The 13,711-nt window shown below is 38.2% G+C and overlaps 1 protein-coding gene across 4 annotated transcripts in view; it reads left to right on the top strand.

The window, feature by feature from the left end:
* Positions 1–13,711, top strand: part of LOC131434875 (ankyrin repeat and fibronectin type-III domain-containing protein 1-like) — a 359,205-nt gene that overhangs the window by 24,497 nt on the left and 320,997 nt on the right. For all 4 annotated transcript variants that reach the window (XM_058602104.1, XM_058602130.1, XM_058602114.1 and 1 more), the window contains one exon: positions 4,620–5,506. In XM_058602104.1, the coding sequence (XP_058458087.1) occupies positions 5,385–5,506 (122 nt within the window). In that variant the 5' untranslated portion in view covers positions 4,620–5,384. The remainder of the gene's footprint in view (positions 1–4,619; positions 5,507–13,711) is intronic.

Below are 13,711 nucleotides of genomic sequence, written 5' to 3' on the forward strand. Positions count from 1 at the left end.
CGGTATTAAATATGGGTAGCATGACACGGATCCCAAGACCTCCGGCACGCCCAAGTGCATTAGATCTATCTCTTTGCTCAACATCAATTCGACTAGATTGCACCTGGAAAATACTGCCTGATTTACACGGTAGCGATCATTTACCAATCATCATCTCAATTAGCAGTAGCAATTGCATTGCTACTTCCGCTAGTATTCCATATGATTTGACAAAAAATATCGACTGGATTAAATATCAAAGTAGTATCTCTAGTATTTTGAATTCAATGGAAGAGCTCCCTCCACTTGAAGAATATGACTTCCTCATTTGTTCGATTCTGGAGGCAGCAGAACAATCCCAAACTAAACGCTTTCCTGGGCCAACGACTAACAGAAGGCCTCCCAACCCCTGGTGGGACAAAGAGTGCTCAGAGGCTAAACTCGCAAAACAAAATGCTTGCAAGACGTTTCTAAAACGGGGAGGAGGAACTCCTCAGAATTTTGAAAAACTTATGGTTTTAGAAACCAAGTACAAGAGCATACTTCGAGCCAAAAAATGTAGCTATTGGAGACATTTTGTCGAAGGTTTGTCAAGAGATACCTCAATGAGCACTCTTTGGAACACGGCCAGACGAATGAGGAATCGTAACGTGGGCAATGAGAGTGATGGATATTTGACTTTGCTAGGAAAGTTTGCCCAGATTCTGTTCCTACGCAGAGCATTATACGGGAATCTCCTCCAAATAATGGTTTTATTAATAACCCATTTTCAATGATGGAATTTTCTATAGCACTCTTGTCTTGTAACAATAACGCTCCAGGGTTGGACAGAATTAAATTCAACTTGGTGAAAAATCTGCCCAACCTCGCAAAAAGACGTTTGTTGGAATTGTTCAACAAGTTTATTGAGCAAAATATTGTTCCACCTGACTGGAGACAAGTGAAAGTTATCGCCATTCAAAAACCGGGGAAACCAGCTTCCAATCACAACTCATATAGACCCATTGCGATGTTGTCCTGCATCAGAAAATTGTTCGAAAAAATTATTCTACGACGTCTCGACACTTGGGTCGAGACGAACGGTTCGTTGTCAGATACTCAGTTTGGCTTCCGTAGAAATAAAGCGACGAATGATTGCCTTGCATTACTTTCGTCTGACATCCAAATTGCCTTCGCTCAAAAGCAACAAATGGCATCTGTATTTTTAGACATTAAAGGAGCATTTGATTCAGTTTCCATTGATGTTCTTTCAGACAAGCTTCACCAAAATGGACTCCCAGCGGTTATAAATAATTATTTGCACAACCTTTTGTCAGAGAAACACATGCATTTTTCACATGGCGATTTGGCAACATTCAGAAATAGTTACATGGGTCTCCCGCAAGGCTCATGCCTCAGTCCGCTCCTCTATAATTTTTACGTGAATGACATTGACAGCTGTCTAGTAACCCCATGTACACTAAGACAATTGGCAGATGATGGCGTGGTTTCAGTTACTGGACCCAAAGCTATTGACCATTGCAAGATACCTTAGATAACTTGTCCGATTGGGCTGTTCATCTTGGTATCGAATTCTCTGCGGAGAAAACAGAGTTAGTCGTCTTTTCAAGAAAGCATGATCCCGCGCAGCTTCAGCTCCATATGATGGGAAGAATGATCCAACAGGTTTTAACTTTTAAATACCTCGGGGTGTGGTTCGATTCCAAATGCACGTGGGGAGGACACATTAGGTTTCTGATAACAAAATGCCAACAAAGAGTAAATTTTCTTCGAACAATAACAGGATCTTGGTGGGGTGCTCATCTGGAAGATCTAATAAAATTGTATCAGACAACGATACTTTCAGTGATGGAATATGGATGCGTTTGCTTTCGTTCCGCTGCAAACTCTCATGTTATCAAACTGGAGCGAATTCAGTATCGTTGTTTGCGAATTGCTTTAGGGTGCATGCATTCGACACATACAATGAGTCTTGAAGTTCTGGCGGGAGTTCTTCCATTAAAAGATCGATTTTGGGAGCTTTCATCACGCCTGCTAATAAGATGTGAGGTGCTGAATCCCATGGTAATTAATAATTTCGAACGACTAGTCGAGCTTCGATCTCAAACAAAATTCATGACAGTATATTTTAACCATATGTCACAGGAAATCAACCCTTCAAGATATATTCCTACCCGTGTCAGCCTCCTAAATGTCCCTGACTCAACTTTATTTTTCGATACATCCATGCAGCGCGAAGTGCGTGGAATCCCGGATCATCTACGTTCGACGGAAATCCCAAAAATATTTTCAAGTAAGTTCAGGCATATTGACTCTGAGAAAATGTTTTACACGGACGGATCGCGAATTGAAGAAGCGACAGGGTTTGGTATGTTCAACAATAATGTTTTGGCCTCATTTAGGCTTCAAGAACCTGCATCTGTTTATATAGCAGAGCTAGCAGCAGTTCATTATAGTTTGAGTGTAATCGTCACATTAATTCCAAACCATTATTTCCTCTTCACAGATAGTCTGAGTGCAATTGAAGCCATTCGCTCAAACATGACTGGCAAGACTGAACCGTTTTTCCTGGGCAAAATAAAACAGTGCCTGAACGACATATTGAACAATAATTATCTAATCACTATAGTCTGGGTCCCGGCTCATTGCTCCATTCCTGGAAATGAAAGAGCCGATATTTTAGCCAAACGTGGTGCTATTGAGGGTGAAATTTATGAGAGACCAATTGTTTTCAACGAATTCTATAGCTCGTCTCGCCAAAGAACACTTGCCAGCTGGCAAGCTTCTTGGGATAAAGATGATCTGGGTCGGTGGATGCACTCAATTATTCCGAAAATATCGACAAAGGCATGGTTCAGGGGACTGGATGTGAGTAGAGATTTCATTCGTGTGATGTCCAGACTCATGTCCAATCACTACACGTTAGATGCACATCTCCTTCGAATTGGGCTCTCCGAGACTAATCATTGTGCTTGTGGCGAAGGTTATCGAGATATTGATCATGTCGTTTGGACATGCGTGGAGTATCGTGATGTCAGATCTCAACTAATAAATTCTTTGCGTACCCAAGGTAGACTATCCAATATCCCAGTTCGAGACATTCTTGCTTGTCGTGACCTTTCATACATGAAACTTATTTATCATTTCATAAAGAAAACTGGAGTCTCAATTTAATAAAGGCCCCTTTCAAGACTTAGTTCTGATCCCAGCTGCGTCCATGAGTTCAACCAATAGCTAAATTAGAATAAAAATAATGTAATGATACAAACAAACTCGAAACAGTTTATGAAATTATTAACAAAATGTCTGAAAATAACAGCTTATTTTATAATTTATAGAAGTTAATCGTTTGGTTTAAATAATATTTCCGAGTAGATTTCATAACTAATGACGAGTTACCTAAGATGATATTTAAGTAATAAGAGAATATGTTTTAATAAATGCAAAACGTTGTGACTATGCTAGAATTAAATTAGGATAAGAATATTATGTAAAAGTGATGCTACGGCGAAGAAAAACTTATGTAAACTGCCTTAAGAAATAAACGTATTTATGAAAAAAAAAAACAAAAAATTTCTCCGCAACTGTTAAACCGATTTTCACAAATCATGATTTAAATTAAAGCTATCAGTGTCTTAAAAGATACTGTGTAATTTTGTCCAGATCCGACTTCCGGTTCCGAAATTATATGGCAATAAGTATCAAAACTTTCAAACTGTCATACAAAATGATGCAAAATCGGTGCGCATCGGTACGTGCTAGTACGGAAGAAGAAGAAAACGCACCTGTCTAGCACACAGCGTGCTTTGTTCAATTTTGTATAGCGTGAAGGGTTGCCACATTTAAATCTATGTTAACGTGACATAGCTGTTTACAAATCAAAAGGGTGATGGTAGTTTTTACCAAAGAAAGTTTTTGATTTTATTCAAGTTTGTAAAAAAAATCTTAACATGATCTTCTAGTGATGTTTTTGAAAACATAAGTAATATGAGAAAGGCATCATTACACCACTAGATGGATTAAAAAAGGTTTTTATATCTGATTTTCTCACACCCCCATTGCTAAGTACGGAGTCAATTTTGTTTCAGGGAAAGTGTTTGTTTGATGAAACTATCAATGGTCAGTTTCTGTTTTCTCAAGCGAAAACGACATTAGAAAACAGAGTTATTTATTGTTTTCTCATTCAAGTGAAAAAAATATCACAAATTGCTTCTAATATATCCGATTACATAGAGCAAGAATTAAGCTGTTATCAACGTTATATCATGATACATTCACGGTCTACTAGGATAACTTGCAAAAACAAAACTGCTTGAATATTAACAAAGCTGTTAGCAAATAACAGAAAGGGAACCAGCCCTTTCATAAATTCCCAATAGAAATATATCCACGTAGATAAACAATATTCGATTATTAGACATTTGCCTACAATATTGTTTATACACTTTTCATCCGACTCACTAGCGCTGTCTGGTGCACTCATTCATCGCCGCCAAAGCGGATACCACTTCTGATAATAAACACTGCGATGGGCTGGGTCTGATTCGATTAGTGCAAAGCAGGCTTTGCTCACTGGTGAACAATAATCGTACAGTTTGTCCCGAGCACGCAACGCATAATCAAATATTATCTCGTTTCAGCTCGTCCGTCGTCGTCGTCCCTGAGCCAGCGATGGAATCAGAAGTGGCATCAACAACAACAACAACAACTTGGCGACCGCAAAACAACAATAACTATTGGAGACATCCTGCAAGATATGCAATCCGTTAAACACGAAATGATTCAAGTGCTACTAATTTGCATTATCGTCATCCTGTGACCTCACAAGCTGACAACTTTTCCGGAAGTTAAGAGAAATTGTGTGTCACGGCACGGCATGAGTGCTATGCTTATTGTGTTGCATATATTTCGGGAATAGAATCTGAGTCGTTCCTGTGCGGTGTGCCGTTGTGAAAAGGTGAATTTTGTGGAATGACACGAAAAAGCAAACAATTATGACATCTTTCGGTATTCACATTCAAGAGAAGAGCGGAAGAAAATTAGTATGCCGTAAGAAAAATGCATCGTTTTCGGTTAAGTGAAACCATCGGTTCCCGAAGTGGGGTCTGGAGTTAATTAGCCAGTCGGGCGTTCGATCCGGTGATACGCGATCTGAACAGATTAATTCCCTTTTCCCCGAATCAATTTGTGTTCTCCGGTAAATAGACAACAACGGAAAGGTGAATTCCCTGGGCGCTTGTGTGCGTGGCAGTAGCGGTGCCTCATCGTCATCATTGCCGTCGACGTCTTCGGTTCCACGCCCTACCGGCGGTGGCGGCGGGGGAACCATCGGTGCTACCCACGCTGACACTTGTGCTACCGGTGCCGCCGCCGCTGCTGCTACTGCTGCTGCTGCCACTTCCAACATGGATGACATCCCACCGCTACCTCCACGCAAAAGCTCCCTCAGCATCGATCGGGCGGCGTTCCTGCTGCTACGGGTCAAAAAGGCCTTCAAAAAGAAACGTCAACAGCGGAAGGATAAATTGTGAGTACATATGAGATTTTCTACTCTGATTGAAGTTGGTTTGCTTTCTGTGAGCACCGTGAATTTCCCGGGGGATCGGTTTGGGGAATTTAGTTTTGTTGAATGATTTTTTTTCCGGCCGGGAATTTTCCCTCTTTCTCGATAAAGGAATTGGTAAAATATTTATAAATGCTTCTGATTTCGGTCTTTTAGTTCGGTTTTCAAAACCTCCAGATATTGTCGGTTTCGTTCTGTTTGGCTTCATTGACAACCGAATTGACGCAGCGTTTTTTGTGTGTGTGTGTGTGTTGTTTCTTTCTTCCGAGAATTCTAATCCGCGTGTTCGTGGAAATCTGTTTTATGATGCCCTGATCATCAACACGAAAGGAAAGCTGCTTATGCACGTGAGCGAATTGATTTTCCTATTCCGGTCTAGAAATCGCTCGGTTATTTTTATTCCGCTCCCGTTGCGTTCGTTGGGCGTAGCGTTTCAATCAGGGCTTTAATAAAGCAGTAAAGCACACCCAGCTGAAAGGTTCGTAGCTTGCCTAATCCAATTTTTTTGTCATCCTTCGGAAAAATCAATTAGCGTAACAACTTTTTAAGCCGGGCGTCACCCTTTTTTCAGAATAACGGCAATCATCGTTCACAGTGTGAAATTTGTTTTTTTTAAACATCTAATTACCACGCCATTTATTTTCAACAATCCAACTTTGGGGGCCGTTTTGAAAGATGAAATATGAACTAAATTAAGTATTTAGGAATTAGGCTAAGGAGAATGACGGCATCTCACAATTCAAGAAATTTCATTCTAAATTGTTTGCCACTCCAAATTTTTTATTGGATCTGACAGGACGTTTGGTCGTTTGGAATGACACTGACAGCAAATATTTCCGCCAAACGATCAGCAGTTGTCACTCTTTCTAACATCCACTAGAGTGACTATAATCAGAGTGGCGACAGCTGTTCGTTTGGAATGACAGCTACCAGTTCCAAACGAGCAAACGACCTGTCAAATCAATGTAAAGCTAATGGAATGTTTTTAATTGTTGCCAGCATTACGGATGAGATGTCGTCACTCTGGTTATAGGCACTCTAACATCCACTAAACTATCCAAAATTAAATAATCAACAAAGTACCACAGACTAACAGACAGGACACTCAAATTAGATTCTTCAATCATTTTAACGGTCATTTCGAATATTCCGTTATTTGGGACAGTACTCACATGTGTCATGATGGCGCCACGTTACCCTATCAAAGACATCCTGTCTGTCATCGAGACTGTGTTTGTTTTTTTCGTTTACCAGCAGAGTTGCCATTCATACAGAATTACCTGTAATGTCTTGATTTGTATACGTCCATGCGAATTTCATGCAGGATACAGATTTAATACATATTGCCAAAACTATATACATAATTGTGCCTACTTCTCATCCTCCAACGCAATACAAAATCCAACCCGTTTTGTTACAATATTTACTTACTTCTGGTCTGCCGCCACTTAATTTCGGGGGAAAATTACCAACACAATGACAAATAGTCTAGATGAACAACGTTGAGTCAAATAAATGGTTACCTTCCAACATCGCGAAAAAGTTAAATATATTATCAACGTAATACAATAATTTATTGTGACGATTCAATTTCAAATATTTTGATGAAATCAGGCATCCCTGCAAGCAGCTGATCGGTGTTGACAAACGAGGGGAAACCAACTAGTAAAAAAAACTTTTACATAACACAAGGGGTGTACAGATAGTAAATAGTTCGCGCAGTACAATATAGGTGGAACTAGTGCATCACGAAAAATTATTTTTATAAGAATTAACTCATACTGTCATGTCTGTTAGTCTGTGAAAGTACGCCACGCTTTTGCTTGGCAAAACAAACGGATGATTTGTGAATTGATATCGTCGTACATAATTCATTCGTGGCATGGAAATCCATTTTTGGTGATGGTTTGCTTCAGATGCACGATACCGCTCGTCTATGTTCAGCCTAACCAGGAAGCGTGTTCGACGGCTACGAGTTAGAGAAGAGGACGTGTGTCAAACAAAATGTTGACTTACCGTGAAATTATTTAGCACCGGCACTGTAGAGAGAGAGAGGATATATGCATTTGCTCTGATTGACAGTGTAAAATTTCGTGACGTTAGCGTTCCTTTCTAGAAACGTTGAATGGAAAGGCATTTGAGTCAACATGATCCGAGTGACACGCATTCACAGAGCTGTTACGTTGTAAACAGATTTAGAAGATAAGCAGTTCAATTTCACAGACTACTTTTAATGAACATTAAATAAAAGGAGGCACTGCGGCGGGGGCGATAAAAAGTCTTTCGAAGGGACCGTCAACTTCTGATCTATTTATTATGTTTTGTTTTTTATTTAATTTGATATGAGATAAATAGTGGGACAATTACCCATGTATTCGTTGTAGTGTGAATTCAAATTAAAAATTATTATTCTAAAAAGTAGAAAGTTGAAAATGAATACATTTAATTCGGCCTTATGTTGAAAAAAAAACACTAACTTTTTACCTCAAATTCAACCGTAAAAAGTCATCCTACACCAGTTTTAAGTGAGTCATTCTTCGGTCGAGACGTAATTGAATGCAAAGGTAAATCAACAGTTCGTAATTACTTTTCGCAATCTTCTCCGCCGGAATGGTACACTTATTCAATCGAATCATCTGTCACTGAGTGGTTCAATAATTACTTTTAGTTGATGTTGTTGCTCTGTCTCCTAGTCCGAAATTGCTCTCCGGAGTATTTTTACCTCCGGTGGAGCTGGCAATGATCTCGAGGGTCGACGTCGAAATGAAAATTGGAATTCCACATCCAGATGAAGAAATCAGTAGGATCAGAAGACATTAGAAATGATTTTTTCACCTTCGAAGGAAGTTCACTGCTGGGATTATATTTCCACCGGAAGTGGCTGATTTGAATAATGATTGAAACATCTTTTCGAGCCGTTTTCGATCGTTTGAATGAAATGTTCCTTTTTTCTCGATTCAAATTGATGTTTTCTGAATCGAAGATGACATTCGCAAAACCCACCATGATGATTTCTTTTAAAAATTTGTTAAGAATATTCAGTGAAATTTTTAGAACGATTCATGACGTTTACCTCCAAAATCTGCATCGTTCGGAATAGTATAGCCGAATACAAATTATAATACACTAGCTGACCCGTCGAACTTCGCCTCGCCCAAAAATTATTTGTTCGAATTTATGTTTTCGGACAGCAGAATTGTCGACTAAGTGGTTAACGTTTCTCTCCATTATTTTTCTGATTAACCTACAATCAACGGAATTCGACACACATTCTCTTCAGCCCAAAAAAAGAAATATCACCAAAAATTAATGTTAAAATGTGAAATACTTCTGTTAAGCAAAAACTGAGCAAAGGTACAGAATCTAATCATCTCATCCTTTGTATCAAAGCACTGAACAGAGATCTCTCTCTAATGGCTTCGGCATAAAGGATATAAGGTGCCACGTTTTCTCTCCCAGATGTGATTCTTGCTTTCGGTAATCGATGAAAAAGCTCACTAATCAGAGTTTTGTATTGACAAACTTAACAATATGTTGAAGAGTTTCTTTTCTATAGTTCTTCATTTGGTAGAGTAGGATATGTTTACAATTTGTATTTAGCCAAAGTAACCAAAATTTCGTAAAAAAGATTTGGTTGAAGCATACAAAGTATTCTGAACAGTCCTTTTTAGGGAATCACTCATACTTGAATTGTTACCAAACAAAACAGAACTATCTTTGAGCAGTTCCTTGTAAAGCTTTTAAGTAGCGACAAAGTTTTCTCAGAAATGCGTTCAAGTTGCCAAAAAGTGCCACGCGTACTCTATTGCTCTATTAAAGTGGATATTTTTCAGGTACTGTGGAACTTTTTGTTGCTTGATGAGACGACGCTTAAATTTTAATTTGATATTGATTCACAGATTGATTAATTTATTTAGTTTTCGTTTAATTCTAAATTTAACCCAGTTTCCTCCCTAACTGCTGTCAAACCGTTTGTTTGAAGCTAGTTTCGACCTAGTTTCAACACTGTTGAACTAAAAATCGAATCTGTTTCGTACCTGGTTTTTATATCAGGTTTGTTCAGATCCTCGTTGCTAAGTGCGAAACCAACACAATTTTGTTAAAAAGTATTTGATGAAACTACCCTGGGTCAGTTTCAGTTTTCTCAAGCGAAAACGATAATAGTAAGCAATAATGTTGATACCCAATTAAGCACGTGGCTCGGAATGACGAATAACATTAATCTAGTATGCATGCGGAAACTTCACACAAAACAACTCGTTGCGCGCCAAAGGTACAGACGCTGCTAAATTCAAATCTTAAATGTATATTTTTTCAGTCATCGTATTTAAATAATTATAAACATTTACTAGAAATGTTCTAGTCAAAATGTAGCACCTTGATAATACTTTACTGATGGATGAATTCAAAATAAGGAGTGTATCGATAAGTAGTAAGCAACATTCAAACAGTTATTACTCTGAAATGGCTTAATTTTTTGCAGCGTGTTTTGCGGTGACATGTTTGTTTACATGTCAATAGCAGCTGCGCAATCGATTGGTTCCGGTACGGTTTATCGTTTCAATGATTAGTCGAATTGATTCGGAAACGCGAAAGAACATTCTGCACACTTTGGTGCTCAGAAAGTGGTGTCACGTACAACGAAATTGCAAAACGGGTGAAAGTGCACTACACCAGTGTCAAAAATATTATCGAGATGTTCGGTAAGACCCTTTCCATGAAGGCTTTGCCCCGATCCGGTAGGAAAACGGGCCCCAGCCAGCCCGGCCGGGACTTAAAAGTGGTTGAGTACATCAGGAAAATCCCATCGGCGTCGACGCGGGATTTGGCCAAGCAGTCTAAAAGTCCCTGGTACAGCAAGTTCAGGCCAAAACAAGAGCGTGAAAACTGTATAACCGGGTTCTACAGAATAAAGACGGATGCATCCTGATCGACGAGGAAACCTACGCCAAGGAAGACTCTCGAGCGCTGCCCGGACCGCAATGTTATACGAAATCGCTGTACCAGGACCTGGACGACGCTGACACCACGGTGGCGATGGAAAAGTTTGGGTAGAAGGTGTTGGTCTAGCAAGCAATTTGTACCTGTGGTTTGCGGTCGTCGATTTTCTTCACGAAGGGCACAATTAACGCCAAGGTGTACGAGGAAGAATGTTTGAAGAACAGAATGCTGTCACTGTACAGAAAGCATAAAGTTCCTTCTCTCTTCTGGCCGGATTTTGCTTCAGCCCACTACGCCAACTCCGTTCTACAGTGGTTGTCAAAAAATAATGTACAATTTGTGGAAAAGGACATCAACCAACCGAACTGCCCAGATCTTCGGCCAATTGAAAGGTATTGGGCAAATGTCAAGCGGCACCTTCGGAAGGAAGGTACAGTGTCCCAAAACATGCAGGAGTTAAAAAAAACTGGACAGCTGCCACCAGGAAAGTCACAAAAGTAACTGTGCAAAATTTAATGAAGAATGTCAAGTCCAATGTGCGAGCGTTTCACAGAAACTAGGATTTTCTTCAACATAATCAGTGAAATGCATAAAAATGTAATTTTTCTACAATATATCGAGAACTGATGTCAAAATATGTTTTTTTTTCGCTTTTTTATTCAATAATCAATACTGCTAAATACTTTTCGATACACTCTCTATATCTAAATAAAACAAACTCGTAACTGGTGTTCTGCTCGACCTTCGTAGTTTGATTAATGATTAGCAAACTGTCCTAAACAACCGGTTCGAGATTCGTTTTGACCAAAAGACTTTTTTCTCATTCTAGAAGGAACGTTTTAAGTTCACAAAAAATGTTGATTTTTTGGTGGCCTTCCCCCTTGAATTTGTTGATATAACCAGGGTTGCCATATTTAAATCTGTATTATTTTGGGCAAAAATATTCAAATATGCATTTTTGACAAAAAAAATCTGTATAAAAAAATCTGCATTGCAAACTTGATTTTATAGACTGGAAAAACTACCATGTAGCAATAATATGTTACTAAGAATTCATTGCAAATAGTGTATTGGACGATCAGTTCAATGCTGATCAATATTGGCGTATCTCTATCATCAATTACCATCGTCCAGTTGTACAAACTTCCGATGAAATAACAACCGAAAACACTTTTATGATAAGGCGAGGATTGTTGCTTGCACAAAAAATTACGAAACATTTTATTATAAACTTTTTTATATTTAAATGACAATCGTATTGTTTTTGAGACTAACTACAGAATGATGCTTGTACATAGATTTGTTAAATTTTATATTCAATATTTATGTGAGTTTTAATTTTTGCTGCACCGCCATGCTCGAAAACATAGTTGTTAGCTTAAAAAATCGAACTCATGGTGTCTGAAGCCAAACGGTCTCTAATTTTAGATTTGTTAGCATTGTACAACGAAAATATCCTCTCCACAAATGCCGATGAATGTGGAATAATAAAAAGGAATCGCTTCAAAATTTGACGACAAATAGATTTAAATATCAACTTGTTGCAGCGTTCTAATGATTTCTCGACTTGATTTTCCTCAACTCCAAGATAAATTTCTTCAGGGAATTTAATAGTTTTCAAAATCTGCTGCATCTATCTATTCCTTCCTTATAAAACCTTATTACGTAATCTTCTCTACATAAATTACCGAGGAGTTTTCGTTCCATTGTAAATTTCGAAAAACTTGGCATCAACTGATTGGAAGCTACGATTAACATTATTGATTAAAGATAATACATAATTAAGGAAAAAAGCAACAACGGTTTTGTCATGGGATCATTGAGATGATTCGCAATGCTTATTGCCGTTGAATTCTGGTCGTACTTTACTGGGAAAGAGAAAAACATTTTGATATCATCGAATCTCTCAAGATTTCTTTTGATAACAGCGCATTCTACTTCTATAGCTGTATAAAACTGATCATTTGCAGAAAACGATTCCTTTTTCATTATCCGTGTCTTGCTGCTACTGAGATCAGTAGACTCATCAATAATAATTGAAAAATTGTCTGCTCGCATTCGTTCGACCAATCCATCATGATGCGATAACCGCTGCATCCACGGATGTTGTTTCCGTAGTTCCCAATTTCAGTTTCTGTAAAAGCTTCGAGTCTATTGATAGTCCTCTCAATACGTTAGCGAGCTTATCGATTGCCGCAAATGATACAATGTTTTTCAAAGCCTGTGACTAAATGTGAAATCAGATTTGATTTCCTACCTCGCGCAACAACGATTCATTGCGATAAGCTTCAACTCATCCCAAACTCGATGAGTCAACCCATTTCGAAGTGAAACGTTGAAGTACACGCAGATTCTTTGATTCTTTCGTGGTTCTTGTTTTATGTTTTGTAAATATCACAGCAGACAAGTCTGAGCTGCCTTGTGTTAAATCTAAAGAGAAAAACGAAAGAAATAGAATCGATATAGAGATCTGAAACATGTTTTTGTTCAGTAATTTTTCGGTCACACTATCATAAACATTAATTTTGTTTACCTATAGATTCGCCGGAATCATTGGGAACGGGACACAATATTATCTCCTCAGATGCAGATGACACCAAATTGTTCGAATCAGCCATCAATTTTTCATCTGCCGAAAATTATATGCAATTTATTACGGAACTCAATATCAAAACAAATATTCACCTTTAGAAAAAAAGCATCAATAGAACGACTAAGCAATAGGGCGTGAGCGAGTAAGGTAAAAAATGCAACTGAACTGGTAAGCGAGCGGTGTGCAGTCCTGCATATCTTCAACGAAGATTTAGGTTTGTAAATTTTAAACTGTTTTTTTTAGTATAAAGTCAAAAATCTGTAAAATTTGTATTTTTGGCAAACAAATGTAAATCTGTATATATTCTTGGTCGAAAGTCAAGTGCAAAAATCAATAACATACTGATTAATCTGCATATGTGGCAACCCTAGGTATAATTGTCATTTTTAGATTTGGTATGATTCGTTTCTCTTCATGCTTCTCCACCTCTTTGTTCCTCAGGTCATAATATTTCGTATATGTTAGCCACATTCTGACATTTGTAATTATTTAGATAATGCCAAAATCATAAATTCTCATGATATACGACTTACAACTGATAAAAGTATTGTTTTGATATATTATTAAAGTTTTCGCCATTTGGCGTTTTCTTATTTATTAGCATATTTTGATGTCGTTGTTCTTGTTTTACCATA

The sequence above is a fragment of the Malaya genurostris genome, chromosome 1 (genome assembly GCF_030247185.1).
Source record: "Malaya genurostris strain Urasoe2022 chromosome 1, Malgen_1.1, whole genome shotgun sequence".
Classification (NCBI taxonomy): domain Eukaryota; kingdom Metazoa; phylum Arthropoda; class Insecta; order Diptera; family Culicidae; genus Malaya; species Malaya genurostris.